The 24,967-nt window shown below is 31.7% G+C and overlaps 8 protein-coding genes across 8 annotated transcripts; all 8 read right to left on the reverse strand.

Annotated features, from left to right (window-relative positions):
* Positions 1 to 3,761: 3,761 nt before the first annotated feature.
* LOC149093303 (uncharacterized) lies at positions 3,762 to 4,822 on the reverse strand. Its single transcript, XM_089269814.1, has 2 exons — positions 4,515 to 4,822; positions 3,762 to 4,449 (listed from the first exon to the last, which is right to left on the reverse strand). The coding sequence occupies exons 1-2, from the start codon at positions 4,543 to 4,545 to the stop codon at positions 3,818 to 3,820; spliced, it is 663 nt and encodes a 220-aa protein (XP_089125940.1). The 5' UTR covers positions 4,546 to 4,822; the 3' UTR covers positions 3,762 to 3,817.
* Positions 4,823 to 5,939: 1,117 nt separating this feature from the next.
* On the reverse strand, positions 5,940 to 6,974 carry LOC107370498 (uncharacterized). Its single transcript, XM_015938487.3, has 4 exons — positions 6,663 to 6,974; positions 6,446 to 6,593; positions 6,222 to 6,389; positions 5,940 to 6,142 (listed from the first exon to the last, which is right to left on the reverse strand). The coding sequence occupies exons 1-4, from the start codon at positions 6,748 to 6,750 to the stop codon at positions 6,052 to 6,054; spliced, it is 495 nt and encodes a 164-aa protein (XP_015793973.2). The 5' UTR covers positions 6,751 to 6,974; the 3' UTR covers positions 5,940 to 6,051.
* Positions 6,975 to 7,410: 436 nt separating this feature from the next.
* LOC107370505 (uncharacterized) lies at positions 7,411 to 8,349 on the reverse strand. Its single transcript, XM_015938494.3, has 2 exons — positions 8,175 to 8,349; positions 7,411 to 8,110 (listed from the first exon to the last, which is right to left on the reverse strand). The coding sequence occupies exons 1-2, from the start codon at positions 8,203 to 8,205 to the stop codon at positions 7,476 to 7,478; spliced, it is 666 nt and encodes a 221-aa protein (XP_015793980.2). The 5' UTR covers positions 8,206 to 8,349; the 3' UTR covers positions 7,411 to 7,475.
* An 834-nt stretch (positions 8,350 to 9,183) lies between these two features.
* Positions 9,184 to 10,463, reverse strand: LOC112539777 (uncharacterized). Its single transcript, XM_025162550.2, has 2 exons — positions 9,941 to 10,463; positions 9,184 to 9,875 (listed from the first exon to the last, which is right to left on the reverse strand). Exons 1-2 carry the CDS (start codon positions 9,969 to 9,971, stop codon positions 9,244 to 9,246), a joined length of 663 nt encoding a protein of 220 aa, XP_025018318.2. The 5' UTR covers positions 9,972 to 10,463; the 3' UTR covers positions 9,184 to 9,243.
* A 2,317-nt stretch (positions 10,464 to 12,780) lies between these two features.
* Positions 12,781 to 15,541, reverse strand: LOC112539778 (uncharacterized). Its single transcript, XM_089269877.1, has 4 exons — positions 15,150 to 15,541; positions 13,285 to 13,429; positions 13,061 to 13,228; positions 12,781 to 12,983 (listed from the first exon to the last, which is right to left on the reverse strand). Exons 1-4 carry the CDS (start codon positions 15,235 to 15,237, stop codon positions 12,893 to 12,895), a joined length of 492 nt encoding a protein of 163 aa, XP_089126003.1. The 5' UTR covers positions 15,238 to 15,541; the 3' UTR covers positions 12,781 to 12,892.
* Positions 15,542 to 17,661: 2,120 nt separating this feature from the next.
* Positions 17,662 to 19,475, reverse strand: LOC107370495 (uncharacterized). Its single transcript, XM_015938484.2, has 2 exons — positions 19,466 to 19,475; positions 17,662 to 18,923 (listed from the first exon to the last, which is right to left on the reverse strand). Exons 1-2 carry the CDS (start codon positions 19,473 to 19,475, stop codon positions 17,662 to 17,664), a joined length of 1,272 nt encoding a protein of 423 aa, XP_015793970.2.
* An 899-nt stretch (positions 19,476 to 20,374) lies between these two features.
* On the reverse strand, positions 20,375 to 21,235 carry LOC107367104 (uncharacterized). Its single transcript, XM_089269650.1, has 2 exons — positions 21,136 to 21,235; positions 20,375 to 21,070 (listed from the first exon to the last, which is right to left on the reverse strand). Exons 1-2 carry the CDS (start codon positions 21,164 to 21,166, stop codon positions 20,442 to 20,444), a joined length of 660 nt encoding a protein of 219 aa, XP_089125776.1. The 5' UTR covers positions 21,167 to 21,235; the 3' UTR covers positions 20,375 to 20,441.
* Positions 21,236 to 23,579: 2,344 nt separating this feature from the next.
* On the reverse strand, positions 23,580 to 24,477 carry LOC107367103 (uncharacterized). Its single transcript, XM_015934779.2, has 4 exons — positions 24,294 to 24,477; positions 24,083 to 24,227; positions 23,859 to 24,026; positions 23,580 to 23,776 (listed from the first exon to the last, which is right to left on the reverse strand). The coding sequence occupies exons 1-4, from the start codon at positions 24,379 to 24,381 to the stop codon at positions 23,686 to 23,688; spliced, it is 492 nt and encodes a 163-aa protein (XP_015790265.1). The 5' UTR covers positions 24,382 to 24,477; the 3' UTR covers positions 23,580 to 23,685.
* Positions 24,478 to 24,967: the final 490 nt, after the last annotated feature.

Here is a 24,967-nt window from a genome sequence, read left to right on the forward strand (position 1 = left end):
CGAAATCAAGTTGAGGATGGTCAGCTGCAGGTAAAGCATTTGTCAACGGAAGACATGGTTGCTGACATTTTAACCAAAGCCCTCGCTCGTGTTAAACATCAAAAGTTTGTTGCTGAATTGGGTCTGGATTAAGAGGGGGTGTGAGAATATTCTAGATCATTATGTAATCATTGCCCAATTCACTCGGAAACAATCAACCTATTGTTTCCCCCATTTGTATTGTCTTGCATTATACTGATTGGCTAGTGACAATTTGTGTATCCGTAGATACGTTACAACATTGTCACCTACTTGTATATAAGACATTACTGAGTTATACTAACTGTGTCACTTGTATGTAGTAAGACCGAGAGTCTATATCATCATTATTGTATATACTTCTTATATTAATAAATCTCTTAACGTGTAAACTCGAGTCACTCCATTCCCTTAAGTCACTCCGTTCTCGTGTTTAACTTAGTCTACTCTGGTGCCTTGCACAACACTGAGCAACCTCTATTCCACCCTCACAATTAACAACTTTGAGTAACTTAATATATTAATTCATTATATCGCAACTCTTCTTTAAAGCAAGTCTTGTTATTGAATTGAGTTAAAAGATATAATTAAGTGATAAACAAAAATGCTTAAAACGCTCAAGTACCAAAGTATTATCATAAGTCGATTACACAGACCATTATCTCATGCTAATTGGATACATTCAATGAATCCATTTCAATTCCATCAACCAACATTAAAAAGTTCGAGAGTTATAACTATTAAATATTGATTATCATTATAATTATTAATAATATTATGCGTTACTGTTATTAATATTAGATTTATTGTATCTTATTGTAAATAAAATGCGAAATGGATGAAAAAAGGACAAATTTTGCAAGAGAAGCCAATGAAATTTGAACATTCGATCAAACTAAACTAGAACTTTAAAATTGAACAAAATTGTTAGATAACCTTGACTTGTCGGTTAGATAGTCAAGGCAATGGTGCAATCACTACGTCCTATGATTCACCTTCTAGTACTTTCTAGATTAGCCATTGATGGCGTAACCCATAGATATAAATAGAGTAGCCATCAATGGCACATTAACCAGTCTATCTCCTTTACCCTAACTCTCCACTTCACCTATTGTAAATACCTATTGCTATATATTAAAGTGTTCTAACCTAAACCGACTGGCTCCAGTCGTTCGCTACTAACGTAGCTGCAAACCAATTATCGCGATTCACTCACAAAAATAAAGTTCATTTCTGCTTGAGCACAAGCAATGTCTTACAAAAAGCTAGAGCTACAAACAATCCTTCCTCCTATTGGAGGACTTTTTTTGTTATTTGCAGCTAATTTGCAGCTATCAAATCTATTAACAAATGAATCGCAACTTTAAACGCTCCGGCTCCCAGCTTACCTAGTGTTTAATTATAAATTTGGTCAAAAATAGATTTTAACCTTTTAGATATTTGTAGATCGCAAAAGTTGATAAAATAAGAGTATTGTTCTTTAACACATTGGGACACTGTTTTTACAATAGAAACGTGGTGTTCAACACAAAGAAAAAAGTTGATAAAAAATTTCTCTTGGTCCACATTGAATGAGTTATTTAAACGAAATTCACATAACAGAGGTACAACAGATCACTTCCATTTTAGTAAGCCTATCGCTTTTTGTGAACGTAAAATGTGCACAATTTTTATCATTTGTAACTTTTTGATTTAAATGATTGTAATCTGTTATAAGTGATCAAGACAAGGTCTTGAAGAAGGAGAATTAGTGAGAAAAAGTTTGATTTAATTTATGATTGTAATCTATTGACAGTGTTTACTTTTTTGGTGTTTCAATTAGTATTCACTTTTGGATCAATACTGTGCATCAAATGTCTAAATCAACCCTCAATATTGTTTCCCTTTCCCTATTCCTATTAATTGTTACCCATCAATTCAATTGCATCCCATCTCTTTGTATAACCTCAACTCCATGTCACCATTTGACTCGTTCAAGATGCACAAGTTTCAATACAGATGGACAAACCTATGTTTGGACAATGTTTGGTCGAACCTGTAAATGTTGTTCCTTCGAGGATAAACCTGATGATCAAGACTATGACAATCAACAGTTAACGAGGAAATCAACATTAAAAATCAAACCAACATTAACACCAAACGTTTCCACTTTGATTGATAACATCGTGAATACAAATGATACTTTATCGAGTTCAAGAGTAAGTTTAACGATTGTTGAGTAGCATTGTAAAAGATTTTTATAACTTCAAGAATCGATTTGCTTTCGTATAAAGTCCTGACTTGATCAATTCGTCGATTTACTATAGAAGTTAGCACCAGCTTCGGTATTTCTTCACGAGCATACAGACTTTTTATGAAGTTCAACTCTCGTAGGAAGACACATTGATTGCGGCAACTAATTAAAAATTAAAAAAGAAATTAAAAGAAATTGTAAAGTCTTGAAGTCAAATCTACTCACATAAAAAGATGAGTCCAATCGTACTTTTCATTGTAATGGCTTTCGAATCAGTGAATGTTAATTGATCACAGGTAAACTGTTTTAGTAACAACTTGATCAAGTTAAATGAATTGAATATAACTCAACTCGTCGTAACTTGATTAAGTTATTTAATTGAGTTTAAAGATATAATTAAGTGATAAACACTTACTAACAAGTAAGTGTTAGTAAGTATCAAAGTAAAGTCAATTGCACAGACCATTATTTCATACTAATTGGATACATTAAATGAATCCATTTCAACTCCATCAACCAACATTAATAAGTTCGAGAGTTATAACTATTAATAATATTATGAGTCACCGTCATTCATATCAGATTTTAATGTATTTCGTTGTATATAAAATGCAAACTTGATGAAAAAAAATATAATCAAAGTTTGAAAGTGATTTCATCAAAAATCAATGGAAATTTGGAAAATTGATCAAATTAGGACTTCAAACTTGAACAAAATAAATTTAATTTTACATATTTTTGCCTGAGCACAAGAGATGTCTTATGCACGACAATTAAGAAGACATCTATAGCATGTCTTCCGAGGATCTTCATTCTTATTGTATTGCTGTATTACTGAACACAAGTCGTCGAGATCAAACTTTGATATAAACTGAATCCATTAGGGCTAACAAGGGATCGTCACGAACAGTCGCTCGAGTTTTTTAATGAAATATATATTTTTGGATAGCCCATCAGGGGTACATAAAAAGTGAAAAATAGTAGGTGCCCGTTTTTTGATTAACAAAAGTTATTGGCATTTTCATGGCGAGTCTAGGCATTTCTCTATGCATTTTGCTCAAGTTTTTTGAAAAAAACAAAATTTAAAAATATTTTACGAATTTTTCGCAGCTCGCAAGCAGGCAATTATTTCGATCAATCAGCGAGTCTAAGAGGGCAATTAAGGCAATTAAGGCAATTACTGGCCACAAACATAAGTTTTTTTCATCTAATGTTCATGGTGTGAAAATTCGTAAAATATTTTTAAATTTTGTTTTTTTCAAAAAACTTGAGCAAAATGCATAGAGAAATGCCTAGACTCGCCATGAAAATGCCAATAACTTTTGTTAATCAAAAAACGGGCACCTACTATTTTTCACTTTTTATGTACCCCTGATGGGCTATCCAAAAATATATATTTCATTAAAAAACTCGAGCGACAGTTCGTGCCGATCCCTTGTAAGTATAATACATACTTTGTATAACATACACCGCAAAGTATGCGTTTCAATACGGTAATTGAATGAAACAATTTTATTTAATGCTTCAATTTTTATTCAATTTTAATAGATAGTGAAAACTCCAAAATTACATCTTCAAATTGATAAAAGTTGCTGTTAATTTGTTCAACAAAAATTCAAATCGCCACAAACACTGGTCCATTGTTTTTCGTGAAATACTGCTCTCCTCAGTAAAGAATCCGTCGTCCTTAGAAAAATGATAATTTCGCATTTCATCGGACAATGATTTTAGACGATCAACAATCTTCATATCAACTCGATTTGGACGTCCTGAGGATACTTCACACTTGCGAACCATCTCAATGTCACCAATATAAGCATCCATAATAGCTTGTAGGTTATCTCTCGAGCTATAACGCGAATCCATAGTCAAATAATCACCATTATGGATTCCCATGATACTTTTAACATCGTTTATGAGTCGCACAATATGTGAGTAAGACTCAGAAAGATCACCGGTTCGAGTATCATTTGAATCCATTGAATCCAAAAGTAATTGTAACGATTGTTCAGTTGAATTGCAAAAGATTTTTGCATCGTCAAGAATCGATTTGCTTTCATATAAAGTCCTGACTTGTTCAATTCGTCGATTTACCATAGCAGTTAGTACCAGCTTGGGCATATCTTCACGAGCGTATAGACTTTTCATGAAGGCCAACTCTCGTAATGATGCGGAGTATGATATATTGATCACGGCAACTAATTTAAAATGAAAAAAAGACATTTAATGAAATCGAAAAGTTAACAAAAAATGAACAACTTACATAAAAAGATGAGTCCGATCGTATTTTTCATTGTAATGGCTTCCAAATTAGTTAGTCAATGTTAATAAATCAAAAGTAAACTGTTTTAGTAACAACTTTGAATAACTTTAATGAATTGAATAGATCTCAACTCGTCTTTTATATCTACCTGATTTGTTTGATCTTAGCATTGATGTACAATCCATCGCTGAATCTATCTTTGTTGCTTTGTTTTCTTGCAAATTAAAACCAGTTTAATCCATGTAAAGTTGCTTTACTTGTTACTTTCGCCCGTGATTATTTGTTCAATTTCAATCAGAACAATAATAAATTCGTTATTGAATTGAATTGAGTTAAACGATATAATTAAGTGATAGACAACAATGCTTCAAACATTTAAAAAGTGTTATCAAAGTAAAGTCGATAACTCAGGTTTGAACATGATTGAACACATCCATTGAATCCATGTTAATCCAACACTAATAGCGCGTGTTACAATCTTCAATTGTTAATATTATCATAACTGTCAATAATCATTACTGTTATCATTATTATTACTATCGTTATCATGTCCATCACCACCAATAGCGCGTGTTACAATCTTTGATTGTTAATTTAGGTATGGCTGGTAAAGAATGGAAATAAAAGCTTTGAATTTGCATGGCGATTCACAAGAAATTCACTAGAAATAATGTCGCCGAGGTAGACTCGTTTTAACGGAAATTCATGCAGCAGCATAATATAATGTATATAATATATTATGATTGTTATAACTTTTTTTACCTCTGGAATCAATCTCTTGTTAGTCAGACATTTCTTTGCATATAAAGGAATGCAATGCACTTTCATTTTGTTGAAAATAAGGCTGACAATGTCCATTGGTAATATCAATTCAAACCATTAATTTAGGTCCAAATTTGGATTTTTAACGAAATCTTACCTCATAGGGTACATTTTGCAAATCCTTGACGGCAAATCTGTCAGACGCATAAATTGTAGCTTTACAAATCAAAATAACTTGCGTCGCCAAGAATAAGCTGTTTGTTTCTAAATGAATAGTGCAATTCACGTAATCGAGACTTTTGGCACTGAGCTTGTTCAGGCGTTACTTTCGGTACTTTTTTCATCTTTTGCACATTTATACTCAGCTCTAATAGTGACAACTCGAACCTGGCTTTCGATTTTTCACACGAGGCATCAATCTTGTATATTGTGAATATGCTGTTGGAGTTGGAACACCTGTAGCGATGAATTTCGCTACAATTTCGGTGCGATGTCATTTATCTTGTTGGGTCAAATTTTGAAAATTTGTTGCAACTTGAACATCATGAAAGTTAATGGAGTGAATTTCTTGATTTTATAAACGTATATTCAATAAGGTGAATTTCGAGACAGCACTGCAGAATAAAACAAATTCAAGTTTTGAATTGAACATAAGAAACTTAGAAGTAGAAAATCTTATTTAATGATTCGATAAATTATGTTAATTTTAAATTCAATTTCTTGTAGTCTTGCACGATTGATAAGCTTCAAATCAACCGCTGATTGCGTTTAACGACTAACACAAAGAAAGAAGCGCTCTTCCCAAATTACCAGCAAATTTTGTTGGATAAATCTCAGTGTTACAATATTTCTTGGTAATATTTGAACTGTGATTAAAAGACAACGATTGAACATGATTAGTAAAGTAAAAATTATAACTGGCAATTTTACAGGAAGATAACTTACTGGTTTGGTGCAATTTCAGTCAAATAAGCAGTCTGAATGTTAACATCGTCAATATTTCTAAAGACCCTGACCTTGTCTTCCCAATCAAAGGAAATCGCATCAACTTCACTAAATGGCATAAACGTTTTTACCGTATAATTTTCAAATGAGAAGCCTGTAAAAATCGTACTGTGATAATGAAAATTAGTAAATAGCATCAACATGGATCATTATAAATGACTTACGATTTGTTCAATCCATGTTTTGTATCCAAAACATATGAAAACATTTCGCCAAGTTGTTTAAGTATCGCAACGGACAAATGAAATGGACCAACTTGTGAATCCATTTGCCCGATTTCAAACCCAATTGCATAAGTGTGTTCGATATTACCTGACGAATAAATAAAAAACAAACAAATTAAGGACTAAACATGAAAAACTGTAATCATGATTCACTTACCAAGCTTAAAAGCATTCGGTCCAGTGAGCGGGAAAGCAATTATGGTTGAGCACAAAGCAAATAATACAAAAATCGTAGATTTTACCATTATTTTTATTAAACACTAAATGAGTAAAACTTGACAATAGATGCGTATTATGTGTAAAGAGAAGTGATCTAAATCTAAAATGAAACGAAATCTAAATACTGAATATTGTAATACTCACAGTAACATTCAAAATGTGGCACGGAATTGTTTTAGCAATTTTTGATTTCTCAATTGATTTGATGAGTTAAGTAAATTGTATTCAAAGATCTTTTTCATTGTCAAATAATCAGATTATCAAAAACAGTTCGTTAATCATTATCCTTTTAATTTTCAATTAGATTTTATCTTTAATAGCTCATTTATTTATTTTAAAAGATATATTCAAGTGATGCACAAAAATGCTTCAAACACTTGAGTATCAAAGTAAAGACGATTACTCAGACCCTTGTCTCATGAGTGAATCATGACGGAACATGATGAAACATGCAGGATATATGCTATTATAGGAATTTACTCAGATTTTCTCAGTCATATTATACTAAAGCCCATAATCAATCTTTTAATTGTTGAAAGAATGCTCATTGAAGGCGCCACCATTCTGGTGATATTGAGACTCAAAGTTTAAATTAACCATTAATGCTGTTTCCCTTAACCTCTACATTTTTTACAGACTACTCAACTTATTTTGCTTTTAACAATCGTTGTAATTAAATGACACAATTTAATTTGTTGATTCAATTTTTATTCCATATTATTAAATATTAAGATATAATAAAACTCCAAAATTATCCTTTATGATGGGTGAAAGCTGTTGTAAATTTAATCAACAAGAATTCGAATTGCCACAAAAATTGATCCACTATTTTTTTCGAAAGATTGATTGACTCATAGAAGCGATTATGGTCGTTAGGATAAATATAATTTTGCAATTCATTGGACAATGACTTTATACGTTCAACGATCGTCATGTCCAATCGATCTGGACGTCCTAAGGATACTTCACACTTATGAACCATCTCAATGTCACCAATATAAGCGTCTATCATAGCTAGAAGATTAATTTTTGAGAAAATAGTGTCCGAGTTCACAGTCAAGTAATCAGCACTTTCAATTCCCATGAGCTTGTTTACTTCGTTTATAATCTGCACGATATCTGAGTAAAGTTCAAAAAGTTTACTCTTAGGAATGTCATTTGAGTCAATCGATTCCGCAAATAAATGTAAAGATTGTTCAGTATAATTGTAAAAGGTTTTTCCATCTTCGAGAATTAATTTTCTTTCGTATAAAGTCTTGACTTGATCAATTCGTCGATTTACCATAGCTGTTAAGACCAGCTTCGGTATATCTTCACGAGGATATAGACTTTTTAGAAAGTCCAACTCTCGTAGTGATGCTGAGTAAGACACATTAATCACGGCAACTGATTCAAAATGGAAAAAGACATTAAAAGAAATTGAAAAGTTAACAAAAGATGAACAACTTACATAAAAAGATGAGTCCGATCGTATTTTTCATTGTAATAGCTTTTAAATCAGTTAGTCAATGTTAATAAATCAAAAGTAAACTGTTTTATTAACAACTTTGAGTAACTTAATATATTAATTCAATAGATCACAACTCTTCTTTAACGCAAGTCTTGTTATTGAATTGAGTTAAAAGATATAATTGAGTGATTAACAACAATCCTTCAAACACTCAAGTATGTAAAGACGATTACTCAGATCTTGTGATATTAATGATACATTCAAATAATTATTTTGATCATTGATCAATCAACATTAATGAATTCCAGCGTTATAACTATTGATTGTTAATTATTATAGTAGCCGTTGATAATGCAAGTAACTGGTCGGATCATTGTTGATGAAAAGTTTATTTTCACTGCGTACATTATATGCAATTCACATTTAAAAGACTCAGATTCTTAATGGAGAAAAGCATCGTCAACGAAAAACTAAAAAATAAGTTTAAACCTGGTTATACAGCTGAATAAAATGAAATCTAATTTTGAACTTTGAGAGTGATTTTAGCACAATCATTCGTCTTTGACTCGATGCATTGATGTACAATCTATCGTTAAATCTATCCGTTATAACGTTTACTTTGTTTTCACAACTTTTAACACCATGTAAAATAATAATGAATCGAGTAAAAATGTGATTAATCCATGTAGAATTGAGTCATGCGGATTGGCCGCACATGATTACTTCTTCAGTTTAGATCAGAACAACAAATAATTTGTGATTGAATTGAGTTAAAAGATATAATTGAAGACATAATGGCTTACAAGTAAGTGTTTCATCTCATCATTTGAAATATTGTAAATCAAGTCTGAAAACGTGATAGGATTGACTTCATAAAATACCAACATTGGAATTCACGATTATGACGATACCAGAACCAACTTTGATCAATAATATTCGTAAAGTATTGAGGACATTTTATGCCCACAGGCCAGTATGCGCGTCAATACGATAATTGAATGAAACAATTTTATTCAATGCTTCAATTTTTATTCAATTTTATTAATAATAGATAGTGAAAACTCCAAAATTACATCTTCAAATTGATGAAGGTTGCTGTAAATTTGTTCAAAAAGAAGTCAAATCGCCACAAACACTGGTCCATTGTTTTTCGTGAAATACTGCTCTCCTCAGTAAAGAATCCGTCGTCCTTAGAAAAATGATAATTTAGCATTTCATTGGACAATGATTTTAGACGATCAACAATCTTCATATCAACTCGCTTTGGACGTCCTAAGGATACTTCACACTTGCGAACCATCTCAATGTCACCAATATAAGCATCCATCATAGCTTGTAGGTTATCTCTTGAGCTATAGCGCGAATCCATAGTCAAATAATCAACATTATGAATTCCCATGATACTTTTAACATCGTTTATGAGTCGCACAATATGTGAGTAAGACTCAGAAAGATCATTGATTCGAGTATCATTTGAATCCATAGATTCCAAAAGTAATTGTAACGATTGTTCAGTTGAATTGCAAAAGATTTTTGCATCGTCAAGAATCGGTTTGCTTTCATATAAAGTCCTGACTTGTTCAATTCGTCGATTTACCATAGCAGTTAGTACCAGCTTGGGCATATCTTCACGAGCGTATAGACTTTTCATGAAGGCCAACTCTCGTAATGATGCGGAGTATGATATATTGATCACGGCAACTAATTTAAAATGAAAAAAAGACATTTAATGAAATCGAAAAGTTAACAAAAAATGAACAACTTACATAAAAAGATGAGTCCGATCGTATTTTTCATTGTAATGGCTTCCAAATTAGTTAGTCAATGTTAATAAACCAAAAGTAAACTGTTTTACTAACAACTTTGAATAACTTTAATGAATTGAATAGATCTCAACTCGTCTTTTATATCTACCTGATTTGTTTGATCGTAGCATTGATGAACAATCTATCACTAAATCTATATTTTTTGCTTTGTTTTTTGCAAATTTAAACCAGTTTAATCCATGTAAAGTTGCTTTACTTGGTACTTTCGCCCATGATTATTTGTTCAATTTCAATCAGAACAATAATAAATTTGTTATTGAATTGAGTTAAACGATATAATTAAGTGATAGACAACAATGCTTCAAACATTTAAAAAGTGTTATCAAAGAAAATTCGATAACAACGATTTGAACATGATTGAACACATCCATTGAATCCATGTTAAATCCAATCCAACACCACTAATAGCGCGTGTTACAATCTTTGATTGTTAATTATTATCATAATTATTATAATACGATGACTTAACATTATTAATATCGTCCAGTAAATATAATATCATGTGCCATAAATACATCAAATGCGTCAATATATTGTCCATAATATCAGTACATATCAGATAGACCGTGTTGTTCAATGTTCCTGATCTTCCTAAATATTCATGCAAAAGTATTGTTTGATTTGAAAAACAATTTCGTATGTTTTTTGACAGATCAGGGTTTAGAGGACAGATGCAAGGTGCGTGTTAACTCTGTCACGTTAATTTGAATAGCAATTTCTGAACTAGGATTTCTTGTTTCTATTAATCGGTTAATTGCAATATTTTAGAGCATTAACATCGAAAAAATAAATTTGTAAATGAAGTTCAAGTTTTCATGAACTGAATCACGAATATCTCACACTGGAAGCAAGATCTTTTTATGTGAAGCTAAAATTCACGATTGTTCAATTCCCAATCCATTTCTCTGCTATGAACAATAAAAATGTTAAATTGTATGCTGGTTTCATTACTTAAATCAATTTTTGGAAATATTTCGTTTTCGAGATAAAAAACGATTGACAAAAAAAAGCATAGCATCGACCAGCCAATAAAGCATGATTAATATTCGGCCAATCTTTAGTCGAACCTGTAAATTATTTAATATCAAGACTGATTACAATCAATTTACACCTAACACTACACAATGTACTTCAGTTTTAAAAGTTAACTAACAGGATATTTCAGTTTGAAAACTAATAAAGAGATGTCGCTGGTATAAAAAAATTTTCACTTCATGATTATTATTTGATTGAATATTTAGATTATTATAAAACAATAACAATGAACCTTTATCAATTGAATCAACTTTTGCATGTTTGGATTTTAAATTGGAAACATATACATCATTTCATCATATCATCATTTACATCATATTCGTAACCCGATTGTTTAATAAATTTGATTGTTCGTCGAGTTGGTCTGCAATAAATTATTATAAATCACTTACGGAGACCTGCTAGTAATTTGGACTCGCTTGAAATAGCTTATTTGCACTATTCGTCCAGCAACATATTATAAGGAGTGGTCCCTAAAAAATTGGACAAATTTTGAAACAAATTTCAACTATGTTGTGTTTCTTCGAATAAAGGGTTCTATAGCTCGAATTGACCATGATTTCATGGACTTTTTAAAAATATAATTTTTGTGAATCTAAATATTAAATTAAATAGGAAAAAGTGTCTTTAATTGAATGATTAGTGAAATTTAATAGTTCATTTTTGTAAAATCCCTATGAAGTTAGCTGTCAAGCTATGAGCCAAGTAGTGTTTACAATTAGTTTTAAAACTCAGAATTTTTTGATTAACTGGTCCTAAAGTTACGAAAAAACTGATATCGGTGTGTTAGGTTTGAGCGAACCCAGCTCGGGTCAAAAAATCGCTAAAATGCCACCTAAAAAATTGCTGAGCTCTAGGGAGAGATGAACTGAAAAATTTTGATGGCGCATTCTTCGAGTGGCCTTTCGGTATAAACTAAATTAAAATTACTGAAAGTTGATAGACAAGGCTCACTATCTGTCATTAATCAATGTATTTTCTCAATTTCGATTTCAATTTTTCTAATACTTTTTAAGTTATAAACGGTCAAAGTTTGTCCAATTTTTTAGGGACCACTCCTTAATTCAAGATTTTCAATTTTCTTTAATCGAGCAAATTTAAACTAAAATGTTGCTTTAACTTGATTTAATTGAAGCCTGACTGAGAGGTCAGGCTTTACCGTTAGAAATGACCGACCAGTTGAATGCCAGTATATATTTTGATAGCATTCTCACTTAAGGAATTAAAGGTTGCGGAATTCCCTATTCTTCATCTTCGAGTTCAAGTGAGGATCACATTTGAAATTTTTGCATTGGTTGAGATCTCGATGGAAATGGTTCGGTAGTAAGTATGCGCTACTACAAATCTGCTGCAATTGAAATGCAAAGTCTCGGGCATTTAACTCGATAGGACGAATTCAGTCCTACTTAAATTGCAATGCTAAGAATCTCTTACGAATGCAATGCAATGTGTTTCTTCATGATAAACCTTCATAGAAATATTTCTAATATTAATAAGATCATGAGTACTCATCATAAAATCAAGAATTTGGTATCGACAGATTTCTCTCATCGGTTACCTCTGATAGAAACACTAAATTAAACATTACAATTTTCCCCAAAATCATGCAAACTCTCTGCTAACTCCATAAAGGATCTAACGATCGTACGCTTAAGTTGTGCAAGCTTTGAATGATATTTTGATTGAAAACGTATAACGTCATTCAAGTAGTTGAATTTCACAGCAAAACAAAATAAAGTTTCAAATTAAATATTAGTCAAACTTTTATTTACTAGTTCGTTAAATTTTCTGTAAATTCAATTTCAAGTAGTCTTGGAGGGTCCATCAGCTCAAAACCAACTGGATTGCTTTTAACGACTAACACAAAGAAAGGGTTGTACTTGCCAAATTACCACCAAGGTTTCGTGGATAGATATCAGTTTTACAGAATTTCTTGGTAATATGTGGTCTGTTGATTAAAAAACGATTGAAGATGATGATTAGTAGAGTTAAAGTTACAATTGGCAATATTACAAGATAACTTACTGGTTTGGTGTAGTTTCAGTTAAATAAGCAGTCTGAATGTTAACATCGTCAATATTTCCATAGATCCTGACATGGTCATGCCAATCCAATGAAATCGCACCAACTTCCCTGAATGGCATAGACGTTTTCACTGTATAGTTGTGGGATGAAAAGCCTGCAAAGGTCGTACTGTGATAATGACAATTAATAAATAGCATCAACATTAATCATTATAAACGGCTTACGATTCGTTCAATACATGTTCTGCATCACAAACATATTCAATTGGGCCAATTTTTTTGAGTATCGAAATGTTTAAAGAGAATGGACCAACTTGAGAATTCATTTGCCCGATTTCAAAGCCGATTGCATAAATGTGGTCAATACCATCTGAATGTATACGTGAAACAAATACTGGGTGATTTATTATAAGTGGAGAACTATTTTTGGCTTTTTTTCACAAGTCGATTGCACAATCTTGAAATGCTTTAGCTTTTTCTAATCCTCAGACAAAAGGAAATTTTTTGGCGCGAAAAATTTTTTTCGAAAATTTTGGTCGTTTCTATGGAGATTTGCATTGTCTATCACGTAAACGTTATCTCAGGTGCAAGTCTAGCGAACTTTTGTTAAGCACACCAATCCACTCATTATTTCAGTAAAATTTTTTCTCAGCAAACTTTTCAGCTTTAAGATGAGTGATTTATCCATGTCACAAAAGGCATTTTTTATAAAATGTTTTTATTCAAGAAATTCGTCTATTTCTGACGCCAAAAGAGGTTTTCGATCACGATATCGAAACACTGAATTACCTTCATATTCAACATTGTCCAGGTAAGATGAGAAAAATATTCTGTTTCCAAAATCAGTGAGCACATTTTAATAATTTAATTTTTTAGGTTGGTAGAAAAATTCGAAAAGAAAGGCGTTTTAATTGACTGTAGAAAAGAAAGCGAAAAAAGAGATAAGAAAGTCTGTACGCCTGAAAATATCCAAAGAGTTAAAGAATACTTTGCTCAAAATCCAAGAGATTCATTGCGAAAAACCGCTCAAGTTTTGGATATTTCATATTCTTCATTGCGATTCATTGCAAGGAAAGCAATAAAATTGTACCCCTACAAAATAACAGGAGTTCATCGCATATCAGATGAAGCTAAAGAAGCTCGCAAAGCATTTTGTGCTAATATCTTAGGGATTGAGAATGGCGAGACGTTTCCGGTTCAGCAAACAATCTTTACTGATGAGGCTCATTTTTGGATGGATGGCTATGTCAATAGTCAAAATTATCGCTTTTGGGGAACTGAGCCACCCAACGAATATAGCGATGTAAGCCTTCATCCAAAAAAAGTCACAGCTTGGGCTGCTTTCTGCTCAAAAGGAATTTTCGTTAAGATATTCACCGATACTGTTACTGGAGAGCGCTATAGAAAGCTACTTTTAGAAGAATGGCTACCGTTTGCTAATAACCATCAAGTTGTCACGGATTGGTATTTCATGCAAGACGGAGCTCCACCTCATCGTACGAATGCTGTGTTCGATGTTCTAAACTCAGCTTACGAGAATAGAGTAATTGCCTACCAGTATCCAGACAGGATGGGATCTGGAATGGATTGGCCTCCCTATAGTCCTGACCTCAACCCATGTGACTATTTTCTTTGGGGCTACGTTAAAGACCGAGTGTACGCTAACAAAATCACAAATACTGATCAATTAACTGCAAGCATACTCTCTGTAATAAATTCAATTGATAAAGATATGAGAGATAGGGTACTTGATAACTTTTATAAAAGAATTGAACTTTGTTATAACGCAGATAAAGGACATTTTGAGAAGCATAAATAATCATTAAAATTCAAAATTTTCGCGAAAAAGCGATAAAAAGTTTATTTTTGCGCAAAAATTTTCAAAAATTTTTTTTCGCGCCAAGAAGTTTCCTTTTCCGAGAGCATCACGAAAAGCTGTTTGAATATTTTGAGTGGTTCGCCAAAAAAGTCCAAAAAAAGTTTTCCACTTATAATAAATCACCCAGTAAATAAATAAAATTAAAAATAATAATTAGGAACAAAAAAATCAAGAAATAAACAGGATAAAACTGTAATTATGATTTAATTACCGCGCTCATAAACAATTGGTCCAATGAGTGGGAAGGCAATTATGGTCGAGTACAAAGAAAATAGTAGAAAAATCGTAGATTTTGCCATAATTTTTACGTTTATTAAACACGAAATGAGTAAAACTTGACAATAGTTGATTAATAGATGCGTATTATTGTCCAAAGAGAAGTGATTTAAATGTAAATGTAAATCATATTTTATATGTAACGAAATCTAGATATTGAATATTGTAATGTTCACAGTCACATTCAAAATGCGTCATGAAATTGTTTAGCAAATTCTTGATTGCTCAATTGATTTGATTAGTTAAGTGAATTGTATTTAAATGTCTATTCTATTGTCAAGTAATCAGATTATCAACAAAAATTCCTTGATCATTTATTTTCAATTTTATCTTTACAGCTGATTTATTATTTGCCAGAATTTCATAGCGTTGCAAGAACCTTTTTCAACACTACTGGTCAATCGTTACAATTACTTTTGCAATCAATGGAATCAAATAAAGCTCAAATCAATGATGTTTATAAAGCTTACGCACGTATTGTGGACAGTATGTTCGAGGTTTACAAAGTCCAGAAAGTTACTGGTGTAGGTTATATCAATACTGATTATTTGAATGTGAATGGAAGGGATAGTTTCCCAAGAGAGGAGCTTCAAGCTATGATAGACGCTTACATTGGTGACATCGAGATGATTCGTAAGTGTGAAGTATCCTTAGGACATCCAGATCGAGTTGATATGGAGATCGTTGATCGTCTGAAGTCATTGTCAATTGATGTCAGAAATTATACTTTCTATAGAGACGATCCTAGAGGTGTTACTGAGTCATACAGTGTTTCACGAAAAACACTGGATCAGTGTTTGTGGCAACTTGATTTCTTGTTAGCTCAATTTACAACAGCCTTCATCAATTCAAAGGTTTGAGTTTTCTTTATCTAATATTAATATTAAAATGAAATAAAAATTGAAGCATTAAATAAAATTGTTTCATTTAATCATTTAAACAAGTGGAAGGATATCAATTCATCTCTGATTTGAAAATAGAGTTAATGGCGAATTCACGTTATTTTTAAATTATTTATAACAGATATGAATAAATAGTTATAATGAGCCGGCAAATTCATTCTGAACGTAAATATTGAAATTTAAATTACCTTTCGAGCTAATTATTGGGGCAACAAGTATGGTTGGAAACAAAACCAGATTCAGATTGACAAATCTATGTTTGGTCAATATTCGAGCGAACCCGAATGTTTCTCCGTGTAAATAAAAGAAGATATGAATTTTATTGACTACTTCTGATCCTAATATCCTCTTATGATAGAAGTAATTGGCGTTCCCTAATTATATTTATTCAATATGATCTATTCCCAATCAAGGTCCAAAAACAATAATCTAATTGGTATCTAATGTTTAATCTGTTTATAAGTTTCGATGAATCTATCAGTTTTTCACGGAAAGTAATGAATATATGTTTGTCGCGATTCAAAGAATCAAAGAAGAAAGAAGATAATAATACATTGATCTCAGCAGCTAATTTAAAACGAAAAAAGTTATAGCAAGAAATTGCAAAGTCAAGAAAAAATGAACAACTTACATAAAAAGATGAGTAAAATCGTAGTTTTCATTGTAATGGCTTCCAAAGTAGTTAGTCAATGTTAAAAATCAAAAGTAAACTGTTTTAGTAACAACTTTGAGTAACTTAAATGAATTGAATATACCTCAACTCGTCTTGGTACTCTTACTAGTTCAATCATAGCATTGATGTACACTCTATCGCTAAATTTATCTGTGATCTAGTTTGTTTTTCAACTTTGAACACAATGTAAATAATTATGAATCAAGTAAAAATTTGATTTATCCATGTCAAATTGAGTAATTATGATGATTATTTGTTCAGTTTCAATCAGAACAATAAAGAAGTTGTCATTAAATTGAGTTAAAAGATAATCTATACATCTAAACCAAACGGGTTCTAAAGAAAATTTTCACACAGAATGAAAGCCATGATTAAACTACAATGGCAAAAAATAGTTCGAACTTTCTCTGAATTCAGGTTACTGAGAAATTAGCGTTCAAACAGAGTAGGGGAAAAAAGCAGAATCCGTATCTTTTACTATTGACTTTGAAGGAAAAACTTTTTGGTTATTCAGGTTGATTGTTTATTGTTGGATTAGAAGGATAAGTAAAACCGTCTTTCGAGTAAAGAGTTAAGTGAAAAATATGGTACCTTGATTTGGTTCAAAAACAGCAAAACCTGGAAGGGCAAAGTCAATATAAGCAAAGCCAAAATAGCAAAGAAATAGCAAAATGATGCGCATGCGTTTTTGATTTTTTCTACTGATAGATGGCGCAGAAGACAAAAAGTTTTGTTTGAAAATAAAATAGTTTTATCGAGGCCAATATTGGAATTAGACAATCTTTATTAATGAATTCTGGCTTTTTAGATACAATTTAACGAAAGGGGAATAGCAGTGCGCATATCTAAATATCATGGTTATCTACTGCGCATCATGCTTGCAATGTATTACAATATTTGACTTTATCGATAAATTCCAAGGCGGAAATTCGATTCTCTGAATAGTCTTTCGTTAAATTAAGGATCTTTTCCGTTATCAATTGATATTTTCTGTTTTTTTGAGGCCTAACTCCATGCGAAGCGATTAACAGCTGTACTTCATAATTGTTCTGCTGTTTGATTAGTGTTTGAACGAATTGATAAATGTTTGCGTGATTGCGACCAACTGCTTTATTCAAGGCGGAATGCCATCCTTCGACATGATTATTTGTCCTTGGGTCAGTATCGTTAAAATGATTCCAAATTTCCATAGGGAATCGTGGATCATTGACCAAATAAGTGTTCTCGAAGTACTCCATGAATTGTTGCATTGCTAGGTCATCAGGCGCTTCAATTTTTATTTGCGAATAAGTTGGTTCAATGTCGGAGATAGCTAAAAACGGCAGGGCTGAAATACGCTTGACTGTAGACTTAACATTGTCTACATTGGCTTTATAACGTTCAACTAGTCCATGCTTTCCAACGTTACGCCATAGACTTTGGCTGAAGTGGAATAAACAACACTTCAATTCGCAGGCCGGAAAGATTAGATTGATTGCTTTTATGGTCGCCAGTTCAAAGTCCGTCGAGAATTGAGTAGGTCGCCAGGTTAAATCTAATTTGCAGCACATATCCTGAATAATTCTGAACAAACGCACATATGTGGCCATAGTTGAATCTGGCAGTAATGCATATACTACTGGTACCATCATTGAGTTGACCATTACATGCAAAGTATAAAGGGACGCGAAAAGATGCGGCACGCTTTTAAAAGGCTCATCCGCATAAACATGTCCTGATGAGCATAAATGATGAAGGAATGCGTTCGTTGCAAATACCAAAATTTTATCTTCATTGCCGTCATCAACTTGAAAAAACTTTTCATCGCCACTGAATTGTAGTCCAGTCGGTATATCAATTTCACTTCTTGATTTAGGAAGACTGGGGAAACGAGATGCACGGACACGGTTGATTGTCCCTTTGAGTTGACCAAAAGTTTTTAGTCCTGATAATACTTCGTCCAATGGTAACGTTGAACTAGCCAGAACTGCATTTGTAGCATCATTGTATGCTGATTTAACATTACAATATTCAGATTGTCCAGCGATTTCTTTGGCATTATTTTTTTGCTGTATACTAGCAAGCTTTGAAGTTTCAGGTTCATGGCAATGATCAGATTGCCTCACAATTGCACCATTAAGTAAATTCACTTTCCCTTTACAATTCTCATTCACACAGACCCAATAAGTAGTTTGACCAGATGAAAACTTTTTTCTGTGAATATAATTTTCTAAAATGAGTAAATTGGCCCCTTTATTTGATTTAATAAAATGATAACTTTCATTCATCTTGAAAAACTTATTCACAGGCAAAAACAAGAAAAATAATCAAAAAAAACTATGAATATTGAGCATATGTGCATTCAATTGTTCTGGTTTGAAAAAGTTTACTCTTTGAAATTAATCAGTTTATTGTTAAAGAGTTTAAAATCATTTATTAATCTATTTTCAATTTTAAGCTGTTTTGCTTATTTGACCTTTGCTGAAATCAACTTTGCCTTTTCAGCTTTTGCTATTTTGTTTTTGCTATTCTTGAACTTTACCGGTACCTTAACTGTACAGAAAGATTTCATTCTGTTCAGCTGTATAACCAGATTTTATTTTATTTTTTAGTTTTTCTCATTGACGATAGTTTTTCATCAAGAATTTGAGTCTTTAAATATGGATTGAATTTATTGTATTTCAGTGAAAAAATTACGATCAGTCATGATCGGGGGTTCCACTTGTATAATTAAGTGATTAACAACAATGCTTCAAACACTTAAAATCGTGTTATCAAAGTAAAGTCGATTACACAGACCATTATCTCATGAGTGAATGCAATCAATGAATCCATGAATCTCCATTAATAACATCACGAGTTATAATCATTTCATGTTATTATTATATAACCATTAATATAATAATTTTATGAGTCACCATTATTAATATCAGATTTATTTGTATTTCTAATGAAATGTAAACTTTATGAACAAAAATAAAAGCAATGGTGCATCGCAAATCAATGAAATTTTCGACATTAGATGTAATAAGAACATTTAGCTTATTTTAGCAAATTTTAGCTAATACTTTGTTGTAGTGATGTTTGATTTGGTTAATTCGCTGGATGTGTTGGATTGAGTGATGCACAATATGGTGGTAAACACTGTGAAAAGACTGTCAAAAGACGTTGCAAAAGTGGTGGGAAAAAGCCGGTCCCCTCTCCACTCTTTACTCAAAAGACAGTTTTACATAAAATGCTGGTCCAAAAATTAAGCAATAACAATTTTTTTCTTAGATCCTGCTCGATTGACCACAATTTTGACACAAAAATCTGAAACATTGACTTTATACAGCTACAGAAATTGAGTTTGCAAACATTTTTGTATCATTTGGGCAGGTTTAGATAATTTAGATTGATAAAACAATTTTAATCAGTAAAATGTGCTTTTGATTTGTCTTTGAATCTTATTTTTCATAATCTAAACCATTTTCATCTTTCGAAAACTTTATCGTTGATAAATTTATCTAAACCTGCTCAAATGATACAAAAATGTTTGCAAACTCAATTTCTGTAGCTGTATATTGTACTTTATAGATGTGTAGATGTGTAGATTGAATGAAACGATTTTATTTCATGCTTCAATTTTTATTTCATTTTAATATTAATAGATAATAAAACTCCAAAATTATTCTCAGTAATTAATGAAAGTTTCTGTAAATTGATTTAAAAAGAGTTTAAATCGCCACAAACATTGATCTAATGTTCTTTGTTTAATACTTTTCGTTTCAAAAACGTTATCATCCCTATAGAAATAATAATTTTGCACTTCATTGGACAATGATTTTATACGTTCAACGATCTTCATGTCTACTCGATCTGCACGTCCCATGGATGCTTCACACTTACGAACCATCTCAATGTCACCAATATAAGCGTCTATCATCTCTTGAAGTTCATCTTGTGGGAAACTATCGCGTGAATTGACAGTCAAGTAATCAACATTATGAAATGACATGATATTGTTAACATCGGTTATAAGTTTAACAATATGTGAGTAAGACTCAAAAAATTCACCGTTTCGAGTGTCATTTGCATTCATCATTGATTCTATAAGTACTTCTAACGATTGTATAGTGGAATTGTAAAAGGTTCTTGCATCTTTAAGAAGATATTTTCTTTCGTAGTCAGACCTGACTTTATCAATTCGTCGATTTACCATAGAAGTCACCAACATGTTTGGTAGATTTTCCCGAGGATACAGGCTATTCATAAAGGCCAACTCTCGTAGTGTTGCTGAGTATGATACATTGATGACGGCGACTAATTTAAAATGAAAAAAAGACATTGAAAGAAAGTGAAAAGTTAACAAAAGATGAATAACTTACATAAAAAGATGAGTCCGATGGCATTTTTCATTGTAATGGCTTCCAAAGTAGTTAGTCAATGTTAATGAATCAAAAGTAAACTATTTTAGTAACAAATTGATAAACCTAAATGAATTGAATAGATCTCAACTCGTTTTTATATATGCTGATTGGTTGAATCACAGCATTGATTCAAATCTATCGCAGATTCAATCTTTGTTGCTTTGTTATTTTGCAAATTCAAACCAGTTTAATCCATGTGTGATTGAGGCACTTTGTACATCCGCCCATGATTATTTGTTCAGTTCCAATCAGAACAGTGATAATTTTATTATTGAATTGAGTAAATCAATATAATTAAGCGATAAACAGCATTCCTTCAAACATTAAAAAAGTTTTATCAAAGTAAAGTCGCTAACTCAGGCCATTATCTCACAATTGAACACATTCAATGAGTTCATGTTAAATCCATGGATCACGCCATTAATATTACCAGTTACAATCACTAATTGTTAATTATTATCATAACTATCATTGATATTATCTAGTAAATATTATTCACCATAGATATTTTCTTTGATATACTGGCTATGAATCAGAATATATCAGATAGACGATGTAGTATCGTTCAATATTTTTGATCCTTTGTACAGATTGCAAAAGTATTGTTCAATTGAATTTATCATGGCTTTTGAGTATAAATTGTTCATTTGCTTTGACACGATAATTTGAATAGCAATTGCTAAATTGAGATAAATTAAAAATATTTAGTTGTCATATTTTAGACCCGTAGCATTGAAAAATGCAGTTATAAATGTTTTTTCAGTTTTCATAAATTGAGTCATGAATATGAGCAAGACGTAACATTATCAACGAAATTAATCATAAGCGGTCGTACCAAGTAATTCAATTTCTCATGGATTAAATCCGGTAGATATAAGGACGAGTTGAGATCTATGCAACTCAATGAATTGGACAATTAGTTAATAGTAATTTGTTTTATTACCTTTGATTTATTAACTCATTTGAAAGGCATTACGATGAAAAATACGATCGGATTCATCTTTTTATGTAAGTTGTTCATTTTGTTCTTGGCTTTTCACTTTCTTTTAATGTCTTTTTAACTTAAATTATTTTAGTTGCTGTTTTCAATGTGTCATTATCCTTACGAGAGTTGGACTTTATAGGTAGTCTATATCCTGAAGGCATACCAAAGCAGTTACAGTAATTTATTGGTAACTCGGCGAAGTAATCGAGTCAAGGCCATGTCCGCATTGGAATCGATTCCTAGAGACGCAAAAACCTTTTACATTGAAACTGAACAATCTTTACAATTATGGGAAAAAAATGAGATTCATTTTGTTTCTTCATGTTAAACCTCAACAGAAATATTTCTAATATTATAATACAAGTTGAGCCTCCGATCACGACTGATCGTAAATTTATTTTCAATGTGCACGATAAAGTCAATCCACATTTAAAGACTCAAAATCTGAATGTCGAATTTTGTCTGGTGGACAATCATTGAATGAAATTGACTTGAAAATTGTCGTTTGGTCTCTTCTAGTACAGTTGAGGCACCAGATTTATAAACAAACTCTTTACTCGAAAGACAGTTTTGCATATATTCCTAGTCCAACAATGAACCATCAAACTACAGTAAGTTACCAGTAATTGTCAGTAGATTATTCAACAGTCCCTCAAACCTCTTTGTTTACAATTTGAATGGATAACAATTGTAAGTTTTGAAGATGCAATCAAGATTTTTCACATTTAAAGAAAAATCTAATCTAATTAATAACCTTGAAAATAATAATAATGTTAATGTTAATGATGTGGCTAACAATTACATAAATTATTTTGATTAAATTAAATGTTACTTCCTCAATAAATAGCACTTGCTGTGTAAATAAGCTATTTTCATTTCAAGTTACTGACAATTACTGGTAACTTACTGTATTACTAATAAATAACCAAAAAGTTTTGGCTCCAAACACAATGATACAAAATACGGATTCTGCATTTTTCCCTCTACCCTGTTTAAACGGGCATTTCTCAGTAACCTGAATTCTGATTAACCTCTGACTATTTTTCGGGCATGTAGTTCAATCGTGGATTTCAGTCTGTACAAAAATTCCCCGTAGAACCCTTTCCGTTTATTTACGATTTTTACACAAAAATTTGATGTTTTGACTTTATACATATGTATATTGTATGTATGGATGTATGGATTAAGATCAAGAGTACTCGCTATATAACCATAAATCTCTCATCAAGTTATGTCTGATAGAAACACTAAATCAAACATTTGAATATCAATAAAAATTTTACCAACTTCATCAAAGCTCTCTGCTAATCCAATAAAGGGTCTAAGCTTAAGATGTGCAAGCCTCAAATGATATTTTGGTTGGAAACATTTAGATATCGAGACAGCATTTCATAGCAAAATAAATTAAAGTTTCAAGTTGATTATTAAATTAAACTTTTATTTTTTAATTGGATAAATCGTGTATAAATTCAATTTCGTGTAGTCTTGCAGTATTCATCAGCTTCAAATCAAATGGATTGCTTTTAACACAAAGATAGGGTTACTCTACCCAAATTACCACCAAGGTTTTGTGGATAGATATCAGTTCTACAATATTTCTTGGTAATATTTAAACTGTTGATGAAAGACAACGATTGAAGATGATGGTTAGTAAAGTTAAAGTTACAATTGGCAATATAACACGAAGATAACTTACTGGTTTGGTGCAATTTCAGTCAAATAAGCAGTCTGAATGTTAACATCGTCAATATTTCTATTGAACCTGACCCTGTCTCCCCAATCGAAGGAAATCGCATCAGCGTCACTAAATGCCATCAAAGTTTTTACCGTATAGTTGTGGGTTGAAAAACCTGTAAAGGTCGTACTGTGATAATGACAATTAGTAAATAGCATCAACATGGATCATTATAAATGGCTTACGATCCGTTCAATCCATGTATTGTATCACAAGCATATGTACTTTCGCCAAATTTTTTAAGTATCGAAACGGCCAAAGAGAATGGACCAACTTGGGAATTCATTTGCCCGATTTCAAAGCCAATTGAATAAGTGTATTCAATATCACCTGTATGCATACGTTGAAACAAATAAAGAAATAAACAAACTAAAACTGCAATTATGATTTACTTACCAAGTCCCCAAGTACTCTTTCCAGTGAGTGGTAAAGCAAGTATGGTTGAGCACAAAGCAAATAATACAAAAATCGTAGATTTTGCCATAATTTTTAAGTTTATCAAACACGAAATGAGTAAAACTTGACAATAGTTGATTAATAGATGCGTATTATTGTCCAAAGAGAAGTGATCTAAATCTAAAATGAAACAGTATTTTATATGCAACGAAATCTGAATATTGAATATTTTAATCTTCACAGTCACATTTAAAATGCGTCATGGAATTGTTTAGCAAATTTTTGATTGCTCAATTGATTTGATTAGTTAAGTAAATTGTATTTAAATATCTTTTCTATTAACAAATAATCAGATTATCAACAACAATTCATCAATTATCTACCTTTTAATTTTCAATTCAGTTTTATCTTTACTTACTCATCGAGAATCACATGCAATATTCATGCGACTTCTTGCGTTACCAGTTTTCATGCAATATCTATTTCATGGTCGTTCCAGAACAAAGAGGACTAATTTTAAATGTATATGAGACACGCCGTGCATTAGTCGGGAAGATCGAAGAATGATATAAATTGAGTTGAAAAATTGGTCAAACACATCGATAGTGATGAACTTGCAAATGCCATGTTAAAGAATAAGTAACTAGTTCGTTTTGATGCCATTTAGATATGCA

Source organism: Tetranychus urticae, chromosome 3 (genome assembly GCF_039701765.1).
Source record: "Tetranychus urticae isolate SD_2017Ah chromosome 3, NJAU_TeUrti_SD_1.0, whole genome shotgun sequence".
Lineage (NCBI taxonomy): Eukaryota > Metazoa > Arthropoda > Arachnida > Trombidiformes > Tetranychidae > Tetranychus > Tetranychus urticae.